Below are 23,992 nucleotides of genomic sequence, written 5' to 3' on the forward strand. Positions count from 1 at the left end.
TCCCCACTCTTCTTCAAATGGTGCATGTTGTTCTTTAATTTAACTTCATATCTAAAGTATAACAATTCCCCCAATGCAACAATCCTTCAACTAGTGCACACAAAATGCTGGAGGAACTCAGCAGCCAGGCAGCATTTATAGAAAAGACTAAACAGTCATGTTTCAGGCCGAGACCCGAAGTGGTCTTTTTTCCTGTCCTGATGAAGGGTCTTGGCCCAAAAGGTCAACTGTATTCTTTTTCATAGATGCTGCCTGGCCTTCTGAGTTCCTCCAACATTTTAAGTGTATTACTTAATTTCCGGCAACTGCAGATTTTCTCTTATTTGTAGTCTTTCAACTAGCTCAGGCTTTTGTTTTTAAGCTTCTAGAAGAGGTCAATCCTCACAGCCTGTGTTGGGCTTGTGGTGGATGTAGGAAATCACACGTAATGTGGTAAATACAATAGGTGTGCTGTAAGCACAAGTGATCAGGATAAAATAACAATGTGGTGAACTACATATACCTGTCTGGACACGCCCCCTGCTGACTGCTCCTGTGGCTCCTCCCACAGACCCCTGTATAAAGGAGATCGAGGCCTGAGCCTGGCCTCTCAGTCTCCAGGATGTAGTATGGTGGTCACTCACTGCTTGTTCCTTCTTCCAGTCAATAAAAGCCGATATCTCGCCTTTACGTCTCAGAGTGAGTTATTGATGGTGCATCAAACAATGAGGAGATAGATGAGAATTTATAATTCAGGAAGGCGTTAAAAAGCAAAAATGGAGTCACGGGCAACTTTAAACCACTAAAGCCTTGAAAAGAGATGCTGTGATTTTGGGATCAACATCAAATGTCCAGAAATTGTAATGTGACTGATAGCATATCTCAAAGGAATAGAAATCATAAGAGGGTTAAGGTTTTGGAGTTAGTTAAAGCTCCTTAATCTATATTGGTGCTAACCAGACTCAGTTCCTAAGCTAACCGCTACAGACCAATCCCCAAAATGGTCTCCATGATTAAAACTCAATTTGGCTCCTTCACTGCTCACGAAACATCTGCCTCCTTAACTTCGATTATCTTTAACATTATCTTCAACATTAAATGGGACCATCTCCCTGACCATGTCCATCCCCCCCCTACACATGGCTATCCAATTCCCACCCACCTTCCCATGACACAAAAAGCCAGCCTGATTCTCTCCCCATCATACAAGAAGACTGACTGTGATCATTTCCTTAGCCTGCTGAAACAAGGAGACTGATCTTTTTCCTGCTTCCACGCTAGAAAATTCGCTTTTCCCTTTTCTTCACCAACATAAAGAACTACTTGTTAGATGAATTGGCTGCTGCTTATTATCCCTACTGCAGCTGAACAGTAGAAGAATTGGGAGATGTGGAAATGGGCATCAGATTGTTGGTTATATGTGGTGAATAGGATTAATGGTATTGCTTTGAGATCCAGTATAGACCCAATGGGCTGAATGGAATTGTTCTTCATTATAAGAAAATATGGGAATTATAAGAATGCCAGCCAGCCACAAAATCAAGAGGTCTGGCCAACCCCCTCTCTCCCAAAACAGAAGATGACTGGCCAAAATGTAGAAAAGTTGTCTGATCCCTCCCCTTACCCCCAACAGAAGGAAGCTTGGTCAATCCCTTCTCTGTCACCAATCAACCCAACCCCCACCCCACTTCAGTGCAACAAAAAAGACCAAATCTTTCCTGCCTCCTTAAAAAAAACTGATTTCCCTTCCTAATTTCCCAACACAAAGCCTTCCCAGCTCACCAAATGTAAGAAAACTGGATTATTCCTTCCCTCCCATCAAATACAAGAAAACTTGCTCATCCCTTCTAGCAGAAGGAACCTAGTCCGATGTGAGACAATAGTCCTACTTGGTAGGTTTTCTTTTGTCTTCATTGAAGGGAGCAAAGCACAATAACTTTTAATTTATCTTCTGTTTCCTTGTTCCACTTTATACCTTCTTCTGTCACTGTTTGCTGGGAATTATAATTGGTTTTGCTAGTATTTTTCTTTTCAGGTATTCTGCTGATGCTGGAAATCTTGAGTGACATTCACAAAAAACTGGAGGAACTCAGCAAGTCAGAAAGCATCCGTGGAAGAGAAAAAAATAGTTGAAATTTCACATATCACCTGCCAGCTTCTAATCCTCCCCCCCCCCCCACTTTACACACTAGTTTCTTCCCTCTTCTTTTCCAGACTCGATGGAGGATCTTAGCCTGAAACATTCATTGTTTATTCCCCTTCACAGATGCTGTCTGATTTACTGAATTCCTCTAACATTTTGTGTGTAAAACTCCTTGTACGTCCATTTTTATGCTTCGTGCCTTTCTTAATCAATTTCTTGATTGTCCTGTGCTGGATTCTAAAATACTTCCAATCGTCAGTATTGTTGTTATATCTGGTAACATCATAAACCTCTTTCTTGGATTTAATACACCGTTTACTTTTTCTGTCAGTTCTTGATGAACTATTTTTTCCTCTTGCATTTTTTCACAGCAACTTGCTGCATGTGTGATCTTTTTTAAATGCCTGTCTGTCATCATACCTTTCAATGTACTTTCCATGAGAACCACCACATTCTATATCTTCATATTTCCTTACAACATATATAGAGGCAATTTTGAGGTAATTGTGCATCCACGTGGACTCGCAGAGAAATTCCATTCCTTGCTCATTTCCCCTGGAATCTATTCTCCCCACACTGCCCATCAACTTAACTCAGAGTCTACTACATATTGGCTTTGGATGTGAGGAGCAATTGGAACACCTGGGAGCAATCCTCATGCTCGCAAAGGGAACATACAAATGGCACACACACAACGATGGAGGCCAGAACTGGATCTGGGTTGCTGGACCTGTGAGACAGCACCTCTACTGGTTGTGCTCTACTTTCCGTGATTTAGAGCTGAGGATCAGAATCTGGTCTATTATCACTGAGTAAAGTTATCAAAGATTGCTCAGGAGCCCTTCAGCCATCTAGCTCACAACCTGGAGTGGATAACTTCACTCGCTTCAATGCTGAACTAATTCCACAACCTATGGACTCACTTTCAAGCATTCTACAACTCATGTCCTCAGTATTACTTATTTGTTTGTTTTTTTTGCAGTTTGTCTTCTTTCACACATCGTCAGTCTTTATTTTTGTGTAGTTTTTTTCATTGATTCCATTGTATTTCTTTGTTCTACTGCAAATGCCTGCAAGAAAATGAATCTCAGGGTAGTATATGGTGACATATACGTACTTTGATAATAAATTTACTTACTTTGAACTTTGACACATGTCATGAAGTAGTGAAATGGCGAATTAGAGCTCATAGGTTCATTATTCTTTCGAAATCTGATGGCGGAGGGGAAGAAGTCATTAAGAACTCACTTTCAGACTGAAGCACATTAAATCTTCATTAACTACCAAATTACTATTTGTGGATTCAGTGAAGCCAACTGTGTATTACTGGGAGTATTGATAAACATCACATTTTCCTCCAGACCCCTCTCCTCTAGTAAATCGCTTTTGCCACAAGATGGATTATGTTCAGAATCAGGTTTATTATCACCAACATGTGTCATGAAATTTGTTAACAGCAGCAGCAGTTCAATGCGATACAGAATATAAAAGTTGAAATAATAGTAAGAATAATAAGTAAGTAAATAAATTACAGTATATGTATATTGAATAAATTAAAAATTGTGTAAAAAACAGAAATAGTATATATTTAAAAAGTGAGGGTAGTGTTTAATACCCATTTAGGAATCGTATGGCAGAGGGGAAGAAGCTGTTCCTGAATCACTGAGTGTCTGCCTTCAGGCTTCTGTACCTCCTACCTAATGGTAACAGTGAGAAAAGGGCATTGCCTGGGTGCTGGAGTTCCTTAATAATGGACGCTGCCTTTCTGAGACACTGATCCTTGAAGATGTCCTGCGTACTTTGTCAACCAGTACCCAAGATGGATCCAAGAGTATAATACCATGTCTGGTAAGTCACGTTAATAGTAACAAATAATCTGTTGGAAGAACATGAGAAGCATCTGTGGGATGAAAGGAAATGTTGATGTTTTGGGTCAAAATCCTTCATTAGGACTGACAGTGGAGAGGCAACATAGCTGTGTATAATGAGAAGAAGGGGAATGGTGTCAGTATTGATAAGAACATGTTCTCACAGAACCTCTGTTAGAGAGAATAGGAAAACTTCTTCAATGTTGGCATCCCATGAAGAGACTTTGCAGGGGGGGTGGGTAGCAGAATGGAGAGTGGCACAGTAAAATGAATCTCAGGGTTGTATATAGTGACATATGCACTTTGATAATAAAATTTACTTTGAAATTTAGAACTTTGGGAGGAAGGCAGAATAAAGAGGTTAAGGGGAGTGGGAGTGGTGTGCAGCTGGAGTCAGAGTCCAGACTGTGGACCAGGTGTGCATCTGAAGCCAGGGCTGTGGTTGGGCTCCAAGCTGGGAGCACCAGTGGGGGCAGCAGGAACACAAACACAGGTAAGTTTATGGACTGTGTCTTGGGTCTGTAGAGTGTGTGGCCAGAGGCAGGGTTTGGGTCAGCAGTACTAGGGATCAGAGAAGTGAGTAGGTTTGAGGATGGAGCTGGGGGTAAAGAATGCAGTAACTGTACAGGCAACTCGTCTGTTTGTAGGGAATAGCAACCTGCTGCTCTGGATAGTCAATTTCCTCCTTGGAAGTCTGCAGTAAATGAAAAGCAAACTGTTTTTATTGACAACTGAATTTTACAGGCTAAAACTTACATAAAAATTGTAATAATTCTGGAGGGATTAACGACTGTATGTCATTGCTATCTTGGTGTTACTAGCAGCAGCCATTGAGATATTTGAGATATTTATTTAGTAATTCATGCAAAGTATTTGTCCCCTCATAAATATTGAGGATTAAGTGTGTTTCCAAAATCAAAGTAATCTTTACAATAAATAGTCAATTAATCCATTTTATTCACCAAAATGAGAGTTAAAGTAGGCTTTTCCTTAAGTAAGTGGGCAAGATGGAATATAATGTGGCAAATCTATACCCTTTGGAAGGAAGAATGAAAATTACAAACTGTTATATAAATAGAGCAGTGATTCCCAACCTTCCTCATACCTTGGACCAATATGATTATGCAAGGGATCTGTGGATCACAGTTTGGGAACCCCTGAGATAGAATGATACAGCAAAATGTTGTGGTACAAAAAATAGCTAGCATGCAGATCAAGCAAGTGTTTAGAGAAGTAAATGGAATTTTGGCCATGATTCTAGGGATATGAAATATAAAATTGGGTGACTTTGATGCACCTTCATGGGTGCTAGTGAGATAGGATACAAAGCATTAGCAGAAGTTTTTGCCTCTATATTCAAGGAATGATATACTTGTACTGGAGTCAGTACATATAAGATTAATTCCTTAGGAGAAGAAGTTGATGTATGATGAACGATTGAAAAGTTCGAGCTTTTGCTCACTAGAGTAATGAGAAATGAACTTACTGAAATAAGGAGTGTTTATTTGGGGGGGGAGGTTAACAGGGTGTTTACTGAGATGATGTTACCTATTGAGAGTACTTAGAACTGGAAGCATAATTTTAGAATTACTGCTTGTTCATTTTAAATGGAAAGGAAGAGGACTTTCTTCTCTCCATGACTCTCTGAACTTCTTTATCCCTGAGAGCTGTGGAGGCCATTCACAGTGGAGGATGACAAGCATTTACAATTACAAAAGAATCAGAGAACATAGGTTATGAAAGGTGAGGCAATGAGGCCAAAACTGGATCAACTACAGTCTTATTGAATAATGGGTTAGGCATGAGGGGCTAACTTGGCCATTGTCATCCTGTTTCCTATAGAATTACATTACATGAAAACAAGTCCTTTGGCTCAATGTCTACATTAACCAAGGTGCCTTCTTGAGCTGCTCCCAGTTTCCTGTGACTGATCCATCTCCCTCTAACCCCTTCCTATATACATATTTGTCCAAATGTATTTTAAACATTGTAACTGTATCCACCTATACCACTTCCTCTGGCAGCTCATTCCATACATCCATCACCCTTGAAGAAACCAAACAGATCAAGTATCTTGGAATCAAAGTCTAGAATGATCTGCGTTGGAATGGTCAGACAAATCATGTAACAGTGAATGCAATAGGAGTCCTAAATCTTTTGAGACGCAATTTTCATCATTGTTTATCCTCTGTCAAGGAGAAGTTCGGCAGTTGCTGCATGGAACCCATACACAAACAAAAACACGACTTCCATCGAGCGTGTCCAAAGACAGGCAGCCCGATTTGTCATAGAATACCTATGAGAGAGAAGCGAGTGTTACCCAACTTTTGAATTCATTAAAGTGGAACTCTCTCCAAGATAGACGTGAAGCACTGTCTGACCTGTTTTTATAAAATGTTAAATGGTCAGCTTGACATAGACTACCAATCCTACACCAAACCCAAACCTATTAGGAGCAGACGAGGGCACTCGTTTCAATTTGAAATATTAACTACCAAGTCAGATGTGTACAGCAATTCATTCTTCCCCCGCAGAATGGAATAATCTTCATCCTACCATAGTCACACAATCAAACCCAATTAAATTTAAGACTGCTCTTCTTCAAAAATCTCCTTCTTAAGTCCACCCTCCGCCGCCTCCAGTTTAAATTCCCTGCGGAGTATTTAGGAGGACCAACAACCAAGAACCCTAGGTGTGGAATAGCTTGCACCTCAGGTCCTCTTTCAATCTTTCCCTTACCACTTTAAAACTTTATCTTCTGGGTTTAGATTCTGAGGATCTTATAAAAAGCTCTAAAGCATTTATGGACATCGTAACTGATGTCCATAATTACCTAGGACATGGCATTATTTTGCATGGTTACGTGCAGTTTTTGGATTGTGGGCGAAGAGAACGGGAACTGCAGCCTCGGTCAACTGGAGCAGTGCAATTGGGGACCCGGAACGGTTGCTGGGTGGCGCAACGGACGCTATTCACCCGAACACCAAACGCACGTGTTGTGTCCGCGCTTCTTTAACTCCCTGCCCTACAGAGAAACTACCTAGCCTGTGTTTTTTTTTAATTCGCGTTTGTTTTGCTCCTCCATCCACCGTGATTTTTCTTTAACAACCTCGGTGGAGTCTGTTGTGCTCTGTTAGAAACTACGATAAGGTAATCAGAGGAGAGCGGCCTGGGCGTGAACCCGGAGAGAGGGACCTGGACTGGGGTCCAGGGCCGGTGTAGCGTGACTGCGCTTTGGAACCGGGAGGAGCCGTACTGAAGCTGGACTGCCCTCGGTTATTGCATCAGCAACCCTACATACTAATAATACAAGTAGGCAATCAACCTGTGAATTACTTTAAAATACATTTCATCGTCTGTAATCAGATCTCAGAATGTTGAGTAAACGTTCCTAATAAAATATGGCAAGAACTCTTAAATGGTTATAATGTAAAAAGAACCTCTGTCAACATGGTCCATTTATTGTATGCAAAACTGCATGGAGAGGATTGATACGAGAGAATTATGCATGGGAAATAAATATTTTTGTAGTAGATTGCAATTACCAAGAATAATAGCGATAACTTTACCAAAGAAACAATTCACTGGAGCATTAATGGCAGAAATGAGAAAAATTTGGCTATATCTGTTCTGTAAAATGGAGACGAGGAATGCGGTTTGTAAAGGGAGAATTCAAGGGGGTATAACACAAGTGGTTGAAAAACTTTATGGCCATATTTGGGATGAAAGGAGCAGAGAGAGTTCTGAAAGCTCAGACTTGGGATGACCGGTCACAATATTTGAAACTTTTATGTGCAATATTAGGGAAAGTAGCAAATTTGGTATATGGCAAAGCAATAGTAAGTAAGGATTTAAATCTAAATGAGGGGCACAAATGGAGTACAGAGGAAACTTTAGCATGTCTGGAATCTAACTTGGGGGCTTCAGTGAGCCTGGGTAAGCTTGGGAATCAAGGGTACAGGATCTGAGATGGACGAAAGGTTGTCAAATCGCAGATGGTTATTTTGAGGCACTTGGTATCAATATGTATAAGGTATTATGGCAATGATTAATTTATTAGTTATAATGCTCAGTAATATATATCAGATTATGTTATGTTTGATTAATTGGCTGGGTGAAGTTGACTTTTAAAAACCTCAATTATTTGCTCCATTTGTATAGTTATGATGATATTCATTCTTAATGTGGGATAGAATTGGCATGATCTTGAAAGTTAATAGGTGTAGTTCATTGAATGCTAAAGTATGTATTTTGTAAATGTATATTTTATAGAAAGTCCCATGATGGAGTTCCAGGCTGTGGTGATGGCAGCTGCTGGGGGCTCCCGCATGATGGATCTAACTTCCAGTATCTCAAAGCCCCTTCTACCAGTTGGAAACAAACCACTGATATGGTATCCTCTAAACCTTTTGGAAAGACTTGGGTTTGAAGGTAGGTTATCACGTGCAGTGAAAGAGATGATGCAGAGAATGGCAAACAATGTATTAATCAATATCAATTGAAATTGTCTTTGTACTTAACTGTATCAATGCTATATTCATAAACTTCCATTGGATTTTAGTGCCCTTACAGCTCTGCCCTCACCATCATTCATGGCTCCAAAGAGTCCTTCTAGTTGAGGCAACGCTTCACCTGCTAGTCTGTCAGAATCTGTCATCTATTGTATCCGGTGCTCCTGGTGTGGCCTCATTTATACCAAATTTTAAAGTTCAAAGTAAATGTTATTATGCAAGTTTGTATGTTTCACCATATACAACCCACAGATTAATTTAATAAATCTGTAGAATAATAGCCATAACAGAATCGGTGAAAGACCAGCCAGAGTGCAGAAAACAACAAACATTGCAAATACAAAAAGAGGAAATAATAAATAAGCAATAAATCTCAAGGACATGAGATGAATAGGCCTTGAACTTGAGTCCATTGGTTGTGAGAACATTTCAATGATAAAATGATTTTAACTAAGTGAAATTGAGTGAAGTTAGCCCCTTTGGTCAAGGGCCTGGTGATTGAGGGCTAGTAACTATTCCTGAGCCTAGTGGTGTAAGTCTTGAGGCTCTTGCACCTTCTTCCTGAAGGCAGCAGCAAGAAGAGAGGATGACTTGGATGATGATGGGGGAGGGGGGGGGGGTCCCTGATGATTGATACAGCTTTCCTATGGCAGCGTTTCATATAGATGTGCTTATGGTCAGGAAGGTTTTACCCATGATGGACTGGGCCATATCCACTCCTTGTAGGATCTTCTGTTCAAAGGCAGTGAGTCTCAAAGTAAATTGGAGGGCCGCTTCATTGAGCACATTTGCTCCGTCCACCACAAAAGGCGGGGTTTTCCAGTGGCCAAGCATTTCAGTTTGACTTTTCATTCCCATTCCAACATGTCAATCCATCGCTACGCACACGAAATGCTGGTGGAATGTAGCTGGCCAGACAGCATCTATAGGAAGAAGTACTGACGACGTTTCCCTCGGGTTCAATAAAGTATGTCTGTCTGTCTGTTTTGGGTCGCGACCCTTCGTGAGGACTAACGGAAAAAAGAGATAATCAGAGATTTGAAAGTGGGAGGGGGAGGGAGAGACCTGAAATGATAGGAGAAGACAGCAGGGGGAGGGATGAAGCTAAGAGCTGGGAAGTTGATTGGCAAAAGGGATACAAGGCTGGAGAAGGGGGAGTATCATAGGACGGCCCTCCCCCTTTCTTTCTTCCAAGGCCTTCCATCCAGGCATCTCATATTCCATCTGAATATTCCATATTCAATCTGATGACATTAACTTCTCTAACTTCTGGTAATTTCTCTTCCCTCCATTTCGATTTTTTATCAAGCCCCAATTATGCTCTTCCCCTTTCTCTTCTCTGCATCTTCACATCAACTCCCTCAGGTCCCCTCATCATTCTCTTTCTTCCAAGGTCTACTGTCCTATCAGATTCCTCCTTCTTCAGCCCTTGATCTCTTCTGCCTGCCACTTCGCAGCTTCTTACTTCATCTACTCCCTCACCTGGTTTCACCTATCACCTGCCAGCTTATACTCCTTCCCCTCTCCCACCTTCTTATTCTGCATCTTCCTGCTTCTTTTCCAGTCCTGATGAAGGATCTCCTCCATAGACGCTGCCTGACTTGCTAAGTTCCTCTGGAATTTTGTGTTTGTTGCTCAATATTTTAATCAAGATCAATTGAACTTCTTTATACTTGAAATTATCAAAAAGCAAATTCACTTTCCTTGGGTTTTGGTGTTAAATGTTTCAGTTAATGTTCTTGTTTTGCATGTACGATGGAATTTGATTAGATACATTCATTGATGGATAGGGGCTAAAGTGGCCAAGTGTCACTCCATTCTTGAAGATGACATTTTGGGATTCCTAGTTAATCTGATATTATGTCAGAAAGTGAGCATAATACCCTTTTTTGGAAGTGATCATTTGGACAACAAAAGAAAGGTAATTGTTAACCTTAAAAACATTATGTGTATTGCCTGTTCATTAGTTGTGTAGAGCCTAGGCCTTGTACGGTATTCTCTGTAACACCTGGAATTGCTTGGCAGTCTCCTGCTTAAGTACATATGACGTCTAAATCTACTCAACTGGATTAGATTTTCAAAATTGGACTTGCTCAAAATTAACCATCTTTGTGACATTGTTTTCAGTAGTTACCTGTAGCTACAGAAATCATAATAGCTTTAAAGACATCAACACCGTCTTCGTTATTCTGGCCAAATACCTTGAAACTTGGTCAGAGAAGTGACTGACCTATTGTAAGTTTTCTGAACATTATGTTTTAGTGAAACACGAAAGTCGAGTAGACCAAATGACCCTTGAGGTAACTGACACAGATTCAACTTTCCTGTCCTATCCCCATAATGCTCTGCAAGTCTGGAGATCAGTTGAATGTCGCCTACTGTATTTTGTTTTTGATAACATTTTTTCAAAATGGATCTTGATTCTAGTAGTTCTATCTCTGTATATAACTTTGTTGTTGCCTTTTACCTTTCCAGTTCTCTCCTCCTCCTCCTCCTCCTCCCCCCCATTAACTTTTATTCCAATTTGAAACATCTGTAGATATGTTCAGTAACCACTTTAATAGGTACACCTGCTCGTTCATGCAAGTATCTAATCAGTCATGTGACAGCATCTCTGCATAAAATCATGCAGACATAGTCAGTCTTGATGAAGGGTCTCAACCCGAAACGTCGACAGTGCTACTCCTTATAGATGCTGCCTGACCTGCTGCATTTCACCAGTATTTTGTGTGTGTTGTTTGAATTTCCAGCATCTGCAGATTTCCTCATGTTTGAGACATAGTCAGTGTTGTTTGGTCTGATTGACATCAGAACGGGGAAGAAAAGTGATTCTGACCGTGAATGATTGTTGGTGCCAGATGGGTGGCTTGAGTATATCAGAATCTGCTAATCTCCTAGGATTTTCACACACTGCAATCTCTAGAGTTTACAGAGAATGGTGTGAAAAATGAAAAAAAAATCAAGTGTGAAGTTGTTTTGTGGTAGAAAATGCCTTGTTAATGAGAAATATCGGAGTAGAATGGCCAGACTGGTCCAAGATGACAAGAAGGTGACAATAACTCAAATAACTATGTGTTACAACAGTGGTGTGCAGAGGAGCATCATTGAACCTTGAAGTGTGTGGGCTATAGCAGCAGAAGACCATACTGGGTTCCATTCCTGTACCTAATAAAGTGGCCATTGAGTGTATACCTGCTATCATTTTACCCCTTGCCTGGTGTCACTGCTTGAACGTAATTAGATTTCTGCTGGATTTTTAAATTACTTTCCAAATTACCTCTTTTCTTCAGCTCAGATTGTTCATTCTCAAGGCACCAACCCACAATATTACGTTTTTTTATCTTTTCATACTAACAGTCCCTTTGCTATTTCTCTAATTTTTTTTGTGCTGCTCAGACCTCAGTGATCTAATCTTATAAATGCACCTCTCATCAAGAAGGAATCTGACATAAAAATCCTATATTTTCTGATTAAATATTCCATTAGCAGTAGTTAATGTTAAGTTTTGTAACTTCAAAACATTAAACTAATTTGAAAGAAGACATGGGAGTTCGGAAATGCGGGGCGAACTTCGTGTATATTTTAAATGAGGTGCACGGGTATCACGTGATAGAGTGATGGTGTATGCAATTCACATATTTATAGAAGAAACAATTATTTGAATGAACAAAAATTATATAATTGCTCAGTGAGGCTGCAGGCGATATCAGATGCACGAGAACTCTAGCAGGGCTTGCAAGACATTACTTCCTACAAAGTGAAACCCAATAGCATGAATGGCAGCGATGTTTCAACACCTTCTATGCCCACTTTGAAAGGGTGAACACAACTACAGCTGTGAAGATCCCTGCTGCATCTGATGACTCTGTGATCTCTGTCTCAGAGGCCGATGTGAAGTTGTCTTTTAAGAGAGTGAACCCTCGAAAGGTGGAAAGTCCTGATGGAGTAGCTGGTAAGGCTCTGAAAAATCTGTGCCAACCAACTGACGGGAGTATTCACGGGTATTTTCAACCTCTCACTGCTACGGCCGGATGTTCCCGCTTGATTCAAAAAGGCAAAAATTATATCACTGCCTAAGAAGAATAACATGAGCTGCCTTAATACATCGCCCAGTAGCACCCACATCTACAGTAATGAAATGCTTTGAGAGGTTGGTCATGACTAGACTGAACTCCTGCCTCAGCAAGGACCTGGACCCATTGCAATTTGCCTATCGCCACAATAGGTCAATGGCAGATGCAATCTCAATGGCTCTCCACATGGCTTTAGACCACCTAGACAACACAAACACCTATGTCAGGATGCTGTTCATCGACTGCAGCTCAGCATTTAATACCATCATTCCCACAATCCTGATTGAGAAATTGCAGAACCTGAGCTTCTGTACCTCCCTCTGCAATTGGATCCTTAACTTCCTAACCAGAAGACCACAATCTATGCGGATTGGTGATAACATATCCTACTCACTGACGATCAACGCTGGTGCAGCTCAGGGATGTGTGCTTAGCCCACTGCTCTATTCTCTCTATACCCATGACTGTGGCTAGGCATAGCTCAAATACCATCTATAAATTTGCTGATGATACAGCCATTGTTGGTAGAACCTCAGATGGAGGCGAGAGGACATACAGCAGTGAGATATGCCAACTAGTAGAGTGGTGTCGCAACTTCAACTTTGCACTCAACGTCAGTAAGACGAAAGAGCTGATTGTGGACTTCAGGAAGGGTAAGACGAAGGAACAGATACCAATCCTCACAGAAGTGGATAGAGCAGCTTCAAGATCTCTGAGGGTCTGACCTGGTCCCAACATATCGATGCAGTTTTAAAGAAGGCAAGACAGCGGCTATACTTTATTAGGAGTTTGAAGAGATTTGGCATGTCTGCAAAAACACTCAGAAATTTCTATAGTTGTACCACGGAGAGCATTCTGACAGGCTGCATCACTGTTTGGTATGGGCGGGGTGGGGAGGGGTGGGTGCTACTGCACAGGAGCGAAAGAAGCTGCAGAGGGTTGTAAATTTATTCAGCTCCATCTTGGGTACTAGCCTACAAAGTACCCAGGACATCTTCAAGGAGTGGTGTCTCAGAAAGGCAGTGTCCATTACTAAGGACCACCAGCACCCAAGCAATGCCCTTTTCTCACTTACCATCAGATAGGAGGTACAGAAGCCTGAAGGCACACACACACTCAGTGTTTCAGGAACAGCCTCTTCCCCTCTGCCATCTGATTCCTAACTGGATGTTGAACCCTTGGACACTACCTCACTTTTTTTTAACATATAGTATTTCTGTTTGTACAGTTTTTAATCTATTGAAGTTATACAGTTGAAGTCAGAAGTTTACATACACTTCGGTTAAGTCATTAAAACTCATTGTTTAACCACTCCACAGATTTCATATTAGCAAACTATAGTTTTGGCAAGACGTTGAGGACATCTACTTTGTGCATGACACGAGTAATTTTTCCAACAATTGTTTACAGACTGATTATTTCACTTTTAATTGACTATATCACAATTCCAGTGGGTCAGAAGTTTACAAACAAAATCAAAAGATATCAGCCAAGACCTCAGAAAAAAAAATCATGGACCTCCATAAGTCTGGTTCATCTTTGGGAGCAATTCCCAAACACCTGAAGGTACGACGTTCATCTGTACAAACAATAGAACGCCAGTGTAAACACCATGGGACCACGCAGCCATCATATCGCTCAGGAAGGAGACACATTCTGTCTCCTAGAGATGAATGTGCTTTGGCACGAAAAGTGCAAATCAATCCCAGAACAACAGCAAAAGACCTTGTGAAGATGCTGGAGGAAACAGGTAGACAAGTATCTATATCCACAGTAAAACAAGTCCTACATTGACATAACCTGAAAGGCTGCTCAGCAAGGAAGAAGCCATTGCTCCAAAACTGCCAGAAAAAGACCAGACTACAGTTTGCAAGTGCACATGGGGACAAAGATCTTACTTTTTGGAGAAATGTCCTCTGTTCTAATGAAAAAAAAACTTTTTGGCCATAATGGCCATCGTTAAGTTTGGAGGAAAAAGGGGTGAAGTTTGCAAGCCAAAGAGCACCATCCCAACTGTGAAGCATGGGGGTGGCAGCATAATGTTGTGGGGGTGCTTTGCTGCAGGAGGGACTGGTGCACTTCACAAAATAGATGGCATCATGAGGAAGGAAAATTATATAAATATATTGATGCAACATCTCAGGACATCAGCCAGGAAGTTAAAGCTCGGTCGCAAATGGGTCTTCCAAATGGACAACGACCCCAAGTGTACCTCCAAAGTTGTGGTAAAATTGCTTAAGGACAACAAAGCCAAGGTGTTGGAGTGGCCATCACAAAGCCCTGACCTCAATACAATAGAAAATTTGTGGGCAGAACTAAAAAAGCATGTGCATGCAAGGAGGCTTACAAACTTGACTCAGTTACACCAGATTTGCCTGGAGGAACGGAACAAAATTCCAGCAACTTATTGTGAGAAGCTTGTGGAAGGCTACCCAAAACGTTTGACCCAAGTTAAACAATTTAAAGGCAATGCTACCAAATACTAACAGAGTGTATGTAAACTTCTAACCCATTGAGAATGTGATGAAAGAAATAAAAGCTGAAATAAATCATTCTCTCTACTGTTATTCTGACATTTCACATTCTTAAAATAAAGTAGTGATCCTAACTGACCTAAGACAGGGAATATTTTCTAGGATTAAATGTCAGGAATTTTGAAAAACTGAGTTTAAATGTATTTGGCTAAGGTGTATGTAAACTTCTGACTTCAAGTGTATACTGTAAAAGGTATACTGAATAAGATTTACTTATTATTTTTTCTTCTATATTATTGTATTGAACGACTGCTGCTAAGCTAACAAATTTTGGTGGTAATAAGCCTGAATTTGAATCTGATTCTGAATATTGAAATATTAAATATACAACCCTCCTCTCTGCTTAGCTATAAACTCTGTCTCAATGGAAAATGCATCTCAACAGTATATGATATAATACAGCCACTATATAATACAACCGCTGTGGATGTCAGCAGAACACAAAATCACTCAGATATTACTGAAATATTAAATACACAAGTTATCCTCTCAATGACCTGGCTGAAAACAATTTTCAACAGTTTTCTTTTTCCATGACTTTCAATGCGTTACCTTGCTTGTTGCATTTTAATGAAACTTTGTGTTGAGAGTTGCAGTGCTGTTCACAGATCAGAAGATGATTAGTATCAAATATAGGATAATTTTTCTGCAGTGTAATTGAAGTAGGTACTTGAATATAAAGCCTCTGGGATCACACAGGTGCTTTGTTATGGTGTCTTTGGAAGCAGTTGTTTCTTTAAATAATGTACTCCTTGTTACATTCAATGTATTGTTTGTAAGTGATGATGTAAAATTATTTCCAAGCTGCTCACAAGCCCACAATGGTCTTCCACTTTGGCAAGATTGTTGACTTGGAAATACTTAGTAATTATAATTGCTATATTACCATGAGATGGCGCTACACCTCTTATAACTCTCAGTATGAAAATTGGATAAGCTGTATTTTGAGGAGTATAGCTTTCAAAAATAAAGTATACTAAGACAAAATTTTGTTGCTGAAAAATATAACATAACTTTAACTATTGGAAAACAGGGTTCTAGCAATTGAAGAGATTAAATAAATTTATGTAAAATCCAGTTCATTGTGCTGTTGGATTAAGTTTTACATTAGTCTATTGACAAATCTGCAAAATTAAATGTTACAAATTTTAAATATCTCAACCATTTTCATATCATGATCTTTTAACGTATTTATAAGGAGGAAGACCATAATTTGTCCAGGGCTTCATTTAAAAAACAAATTTGTGGGAGAAAGTGGGTATTGTGGTGTGTATCTGGTTGTGGTGCGTGGAATGATGACATATATCATAGTAGATATTGTTACAATGAATTGTAGTGCACGCATTCCATATTAGAACTGAGGTGACATTGCAAGAAATGTGCTGATTAATGCTTATACTGATTATTGTTAATAATAAGGTTGATTAGTCCAGGAACTTGTACTGTGTAATATTTATAGTGTTTTCCACAGAGGTGATTTCCATATGACAGTCGTTTCTCTTTGTCAAAGTCATATGTTGTAAAGTTCCACAGCTCTGTGGCAAATATTTTAGTTCAAACAAAATTTGTCTAGAGTTACATTTTTGAGAGTCAAAATGATCTTCATTATAAAAGAAATAGGAAGTCGTTTTAAGTCTGATTTAATCCACTCTTCCACAAATTTTGCTTTGGGAGGGTGATTATTTTAGCATCATAAATCCCTATGAAATTTGTTTGATGCAGACTTGAAATACCACCTCACACTAATCAGGAGAATTATTTTTTCTGATGAACTGATTTTCTGTAACAGAATAATAGTTTTTTTAGATTTGCATGCAAATTTTCTCCGAAGCCTATTATGCTTTCAAAGTATTTTGACTAATTCCTGGAAAATAGTGTTCATTTTTCTGCATGCTGCTTGTAAGAAAATACTGCACTTGCGACACAAAAGTGGAAAAGCATCTCCTTATCTTTTAGTACCAACTTCTTCAATAATAGCACATCTTTCCAGAACTTGTTTTTGTGGATATTGACACAATATGACGCGTTGAGCTGGCAACTTGGCCTCGTAAAAAAAAACAAATGCCAAAGAAATGGCAGGGTATCTGCCTGATGCATCACAGGGCGCAGAGAGAAACAAGAAAAAAGAGACAATATGATCAGATTATGTGTGGAACGTACTATAAGGTATAAAATCTGGTCTGAGTTCTTCCACACTGGCTGGATTTTACACACCTGGCTGCTGTGTTTGAGAACAAAACCATGCTGATTATTCTTCCAAAAAGAGACATACTGAGAATGCTTTTTAAATCCAGTTTGTATTGCACCTGCACCCTGTATTTGCCATTATTAACTAGCTATGAAGTTGAAAAATAGTGCATACTGTACTTGCTCTAGTGGCATTTTTTTGGAGAATATTTATAGTTAGTTATGTCCTTTTGCTATTAGTGAAAAGAAGGCTTATTTAAATACCTATTTTCGAAACGTCTTTCCTAAGGAAGATTTTGTTCAGTCTTAATCTATTGATGTAGAGTACTCAAGGAGTTTGAGACTTTAAACAAACTGGTGCAAATATGTTCTGTCCAATTCTGGAGTACGAGTCCTAGACACATAATGGAAGTGATAACCTCAAATCTGGTGATTATCTTTAGTTGAATCTGATGGCTGTGGAAATTCCTGCGCCTTTTCATCAATTAAAAATGTTATTTCAACCATTTAACCTTAATCAACCACAGAATTTGTTTTTGCAATTGAAAATTACCTTTGGATGGAGTGAAATGCAATTATAACCATTTCTGGAGCAATTCCTATTACTAATGAAATTGACCAGGTACTTCTTGGCATAAACTACAATTGTGATGTGGTTTCTATATTAGCCATATGTCATGTGATCTTTGTTTTTGTATAATTCTTTGAAATTTTGCTGGGGAAATTAGGCCACACTATTCTTGAAGTACCCACCATCTGCAATTCTGAACTAACATGTAGCACTTGTATGGTGTAAACCCAAGTAATAACAAAATAACAAGAGCAAAGACTTTCTGACTTGTATCATTTTGCAAAAGACTGTAAGTTTAGTAAATTATTACATTTAACTGAAAGTGCTGGTGTCAACCATGCTTCTATTCATCATTACCACCATTATGAGCTGTGTCATATGATGTGGGCGATCACGGTCTTCCATCTGGCTTGACTCTGAAAAGTTATAATAAGCTTTTCAAAATTTTTACCTGCCATTCCTTGATATAACTCATGAACTCACAACTTTTTTTCTATCACTATGAAATTTTTAATCTTCACTTTCCTCAGTACATATCCTAGAAATTCCTGCTGTCGTTTCCTGATTGATGATAATCAGCTGTCTTCTGATTCTGGCTTTTCGCAACACTTCCTCGTTTGTACATCTGTCCTTTCATGATATTTTCATCATTCTTCTCAAAAACCACATTTCTGCAGCTTCAAGTCTTGTCTCATTTTTCTTTGATATTGTCCAACATTTGTTTCCATGTTAGTGTGGAATGAATGTACCACCGCAGCACTGAGTTCCTACCCACAGAAATTATGTTCTTCCTTAGTATCTTGCTCAAAAGCTCGAATGTGCATTTAGACATCCCAATCCTTCTATTAATTTCAACATCAGCCTTACCATCAGCTGTACTTTGATTAATATTACTTAATAACAGATATGCATTTTTAAAAAATCAGTCTGAAAGTTTGTCACTAGTCATAGTAGTTAAGAGGATATGCAATAGTGATTAGCTCTTACCAGGACAATAAGAAACATTACTATAATTCTTATGGCCAGATATTTTTACTCGCTTTGATAGTTTCATCTGTGACTATTCAAAGTTCAAAGTAAATTTATTATTAAAGTACATATATGTCACCATAAACAACTCTAAGGTTCATTTTCTTGCCAGCATACACAGTAAATCCAAGAAAACACAATAGAATCAATGAAAGCCAACAGGACAGACAAACAGCCAACAAACTATGTAAATGCAAAAGTAAAATAAAAGAAATAATAATAAATAAGCAATAAATGTCAAGAACAAGAGATGAAGAGTCCTTGGAAATGAGTCCCCATAGGTTGTGGGAACAGTTCAGTGATGGGACAAGTGAAGTTATCCCCACTGATTCAAGAGCCTGATGGTTGAGAGGTAATAACTGTTCCTGAACCTATAATGTGGGTCCTGAGGCTGCTGTACCTTCTTCCTGATGGTGAATGCTGCTTTCCTGTGACAACACTCTATGTAGATGTGCTCAATGGTGGGGAGGGTTCTATCCATGAGGGAATGGTCCATATCCATTACTTTTTGTAGGATTTTCTGTTCATGGGTATTAGTGTTTCCATACCAGATCATGATGCAACCAGTTAATATATTCTCCATCAGGTATCTGTGGAACATCGTCAAAGTTTTAGATGTCATGCAGTATTTTCGTAAACCTCTCAGGAAGTAGAAGTGCTGCCGTGCTTTCTTTGTAATTCCAGGAGCAGGTCACGGAGACGAGGTTTCCCGCATGTCAGCTTTGCTTGTTTGAAAGGAGAACTTCATGGGCATTTGGGCTCATTCTAGCAGGCGGCAGGAGCAGGCTGCAGCAGCAAGGTTTCCCACAGGTCGGCGATGCTTATTTAAAAGTACAAAAGGGAGAAGCAGGATGGCCTTTGTTGGGAGTAGGCCAGTGGTGAGAGTAGGTGTGTTAGGCTTTGGCACAAAGGAAGTTTCAGTTCAGAAGAGGTGTTGGCTGTGGTAAGTTTCTGTTAAGGTTCCCTTTTTTTTTTATCCTACTGTACCTAGTGTAGTAAATGGCTGTTGTGTGTTTTGTACACTGGATGTTGGAGCCCTGGGAGACCCAGAGTCTCCCAAGTAACCACATCTGCATTGTGCATCCAGCAGCAGCTCCTTGAGTACTGCATGAGGGATCTGGAGCAGCAGCTGGATAACCTTTGGCTTGTACAGGATAGTGAGCAGATAACCAATCAGAGTTACAAGAAAGTAGTCACCCCTAAATTGCAGGAGGCGAGTGGCTGGTTGACTGTCAGGTGAAATGGAAATGTGAATAGGCAGTTAGAGCAGAACATCCCTGTTGCCATTCCCCTCAATAATAAGTATACCGTTTTGGATACTGTTGTGGGGAATGAGCTTCCGGGGAATGTTGCGGAGACTAGGTTACTGGCTCTAAGCATGGGTCTGTGGTGCAGAAGGGAAAGAGGGAGAAGAAGGGAGTGATAGTAATAGGAGACTCAATAGTCAGGGGAACGAACAGGAGATTTTGTGGACGTGAACGGTATGTGAGCAGTACCATCTGAATAGTATGTTGCTTCCCAGGTGCCAGGGTCAGGGATGTCTCGGATCGTGTCCACGGCATTTTGGAGGGAAGGGAGAGCAGCCAGGTGTCTTGGTCTTGATATTGGTACTGTAGTGCCCTGGTTCACTTCTTTACTGTAATGCTGTCGGTATTTCATTTAGCAGCTTTGTTCTGCTTTCAGCCTGTTTGGGTTCTTGTTGAAGTTAAGGGATGATGTGGAATGTGTGATCTAGGAGAGATCACCTAGATCTAGAGAGATCTAGGAATAACAGTGCATAGTTCCCTGAAGGTGGAGTCTCATGTAGATAGGGTGGTGAAGAAGGTCACCGAATTATAGGAAAGATATCAATAAATTAGAGAGAGTGCAGAGACGATTTACTAGGATGTTACCTGGGTTTCAGCACTTAAGTCACAGAGAAAGGTTGAACAAGTTAGGTCTCTATTCATTGGAGCGTAGAAGGTTGAGGGGGGATTTGATCGAGGTATTTAAAATTTTGAGAGGGATAGATAGAGTTGACGTGAATAGGCTGTTTCCATTGAGAGTAGGGGAGATTCAAACGAGAGGACATGATTTGAGAGTTAGGGGGCAGAAGTTTAAGGGAAACACGAGGGGGTATTTCTTTACTCAGAGAGTGATAGCTGTGTGGAATGAGCTTCCTGTAGAATTAGTAGAGGCCAGTTCAGTTGTGTCATTTAAGGTAAAATTGGATAAGTATATGGACAGGAAAGGAGTGGAGGGTTATGGGCTGAGTGCGGGTAGGTGGGACTAGGTGAGATTAAGAGTTCGGCATGGACTAGGAGGGCCGAGATGGCCTGTTTCCATGCTGTGATTGTTATATGGTTATATGGTGTGCCGTTCAATTAGCAGGAGGTTTTCTTGGTGAGGAACAATAGGTTGGTCTTGGCTTTTGTTCATTGGGAGATGAAGAGAGAAGACACTGGGGAGAACATGGTCGTACCGTACGATCTGGTGGGAGACCTGTATGTTCGAGATGGATTGCAAGCAACGTTCAGAAGGTGGTGTGTGCTTTCATGTTGATCAAGGGCCCAGCACATGTGTGACAGAGAAGTTCAAGGTGAGCTCCAACTTGTGCACATTTGACTGTTTAATTAGAATGGGTTCTTTTCTTTTTGTGATTCTTTACTAACCCTTTAGTTAAGATTCAAAATACAATTCCTTTAATCATATGTAGTGTACTGTCTGTTATTTCTTGGCACTAATTTGTAACAGGGTAGCAAATTATACAGGATCTACACAAACCAGGGTATGGGGTAGGACAAACCGTCTCAATCTCATGAGTTTCGCGGGACTTGAGACTGTCTTCCCTAGATTTACAGAGCCAGTGTGTTTCAGTACCAATGTCAAAGTAAGGAAAAGCAAAGAGGTCCTGAAAAGAGAACTCACAGGTGGATCATCTTATTGCACTATCACAGATTGTCAGGTATGTTTTGGCCATCACTGAATCATGGCTGAAGGATGGTTGTAGCTGGGAGTTGAATATCCAAGGTTAGATATTGTATCGGAGGAATAGGAAGGAGGGCAGATGGGGTGGTGTGGCTTTGGTGGTAAAGAATGGCATCAAATCTGTAGAAAAAGGTGACATAGGATTGGAAGATGTTGAATTCTTGTGGGTTGAGTTAGAAAACTGCAAGGGTAAAAGGACCCTGATGGCAGTTATATACAGAACTCCCCAACAGTAGCTGGTTTGTGGACCTCAGATTACAACAGGAAGGAAAAAGGCATGTCAAAAAGGCAATGTTATGAGAGTCATTGGAGATTTCAACATGCAGGTAGATTGGGAAAATCAGTTGGTAGTGGATCTCAAGAGAGTGAGTTTGTTGAATGTCTGCGAGCTGGCTTTTTAGAGCAGTTTATTATTGAGCCTTCTAGGGGATCAACTATATGGGATTGGGTGTAATGTAATGAACTGGAGGTGATTTTGGAGCTTAAGGTAAAAGAACCTAGTGTGCCAGATGTTGAAAGGTGTGAGGGAGGAGAAGTGAGTGCAGTTACTATTATAAGGGAGAATGTGCTCAAAAAGCTTAAAGACCTAAGGGTTCATGTTACCTGGACCAGATGAACTACACCCCCGGGTTCTGAAAAAGGTAGTGGTGGAGATTGTGGAGGTGTTAGTAATGAGTTTTCAAAAATCATTGGGCTCTAGCGTGGTGCCAGAGGAGTGGAAAATTGCAAATGTCACTCGACTCTTTAAGAAGGGAGGAAGGCAGCAGAAAGGAAATTATAGACCAGTTAGCCTGACCTCAGTGGTTGGGAAGATGTTGCAGTCATTTGTTAAGGATGAGGTTATGGAGTACATGGGGACATAGACCATGATAGGACAAAGTCAGCATGGTTTCCTTAAGGGAAAATCTTACCTGATGAACCTGCTGGAATTCTTTGAGGAGATTACAAGTAGGATAGATAAAGGGGATGCAGTCGATGTTGCATTTTACGACTTTCAGAAGGCTATTGACAAGGTGCCAGGCATGAGGCTGCTTACTAAGATAAGAGCCCATGGTATTACAGGAAAGTTACTGGCATGGTTAGAGCATTAGCTGATTGGTAGGAAGCAGCAAGTTGGGGGGAATAAAAGGATCCTTTTCTGGTTGGCTACCAGTGAAGTGGTGTTCTTCAGGGGTTCATGTTGAGACCACTTCTTTTTATGCCGCATATCAATGATTTAGATGATGGGATCATCTAAATTTAGATGGCTTTGTTGCCAAGTTTGCAGATACGAAGATTGGTGAAAAGGCAGGTAGTGTTGAGGAAGCAGGAAGGCTGCCGAAGGACTTGGATTAGGGGAATGGGCAAGAAAGTGACATATGAAAAACAATGTTGGAAAATGCATGGTCATGCAGTGTGGTAGAAGAAATAAATGTACAGACTATTTTCAAAATGGGGAGAAAATCCAAAAATCTGGGTTGCGAAGGGATTTATGAGTCCTTCTGCAGAACAACCTAAAGGTTATCGTGCCGGTGGAGTCAGTGGTGAGGAAGGCAAATGCAATTTTAGCATTCATTTCAAGAAGTCTAGAATACAAGAGCAGGGCTGTTATGCTGGGGCATTATAAGGCAATGGTGAGGCCTCACCTTGAGAATTGTGAACAGTTTTGGGCTTCTCATCTAAGAAAAGGTGTGCTGGCATTGGAGAGGGTTCAGAGGAGCACACAAGGATGATTCCACGAACGAAACGGTTATCATGTGGTGAACATTTGATGTCTCTGTATCTGTGGTCGCTGGAATTCAGAAGGAGGGAGGGGATCTCTTTAAAATCTTTAGAACCTTGAAAGGTCTAGACAGATGTGGAAAGGATGTTTCCTCTGGTGGGGGAGCCTAGGACAAGAGGGTACAACCTCAGGACAGAGGTGTGTCCATTTAAAACTGAGATTCGGATAAATTTTTTTAGCCAAAAGGTGGTGAATTTGTGGAATTTGATATGACAGGCAGCTGCGGAGGCCAGGTCATTGGGTGTATTTAAGGATTGGAAACGGCATCAAAGGTTATGGGGAGTGGGGCTGAGAAGGGGAAAAAGGATCAGCCATGATTGAATAGTGGAGCTGACTTCTTGGGCCAAATGGCCTAATTCTTCTCCTAT

The 23,992-nt window shown here is 40.3% G+C and overlaps 1 protein-coding gene across 1 annotated transcript in view; it reads left to right on the forward strand.

Annotated features, from left to right (window-relative positions):
• Positions 1-6,931: 6,931 nt before the first annotated feature.
• Positions 6,932-23,992, forward strand: part of eif2b3 (eukaryotic translation initiation factor 2B, subunit 3 gamma) — a 146,811-nt gene continuing 129,750 nt past the window's right edge. The window contains exons 1-2 of the mRNA XM_059984103.1: positions 6,932-7,302; positions 8,263-8,421. Of these exons, the coding sequence (XP_059840086.1) occupies positions 8,271-8,421 (151 nt within the window). The 5' untranslated portion in view covers positions 6,932-7,302; positions 8,263-8,270. The remainder of the gene's footprint in view (positions 7,303-8,262; positions 8,422-23,992) is intronic.

Source organism: Hypanus sabinus, chromosome 11 (assembly GCF_030144855.1).
Source record: "Hypanus sabinus isolate sHypSab1 chromosome 11, sHypSab1.hap1, whole genome shotgun sequence".
Lineage (NCBI taxonomy): Eukaryota > Metazoa > Chordata > Chondrichthyes > Myliobatiformes > Dasyatidae > Hypanus > Hypanus sabinus.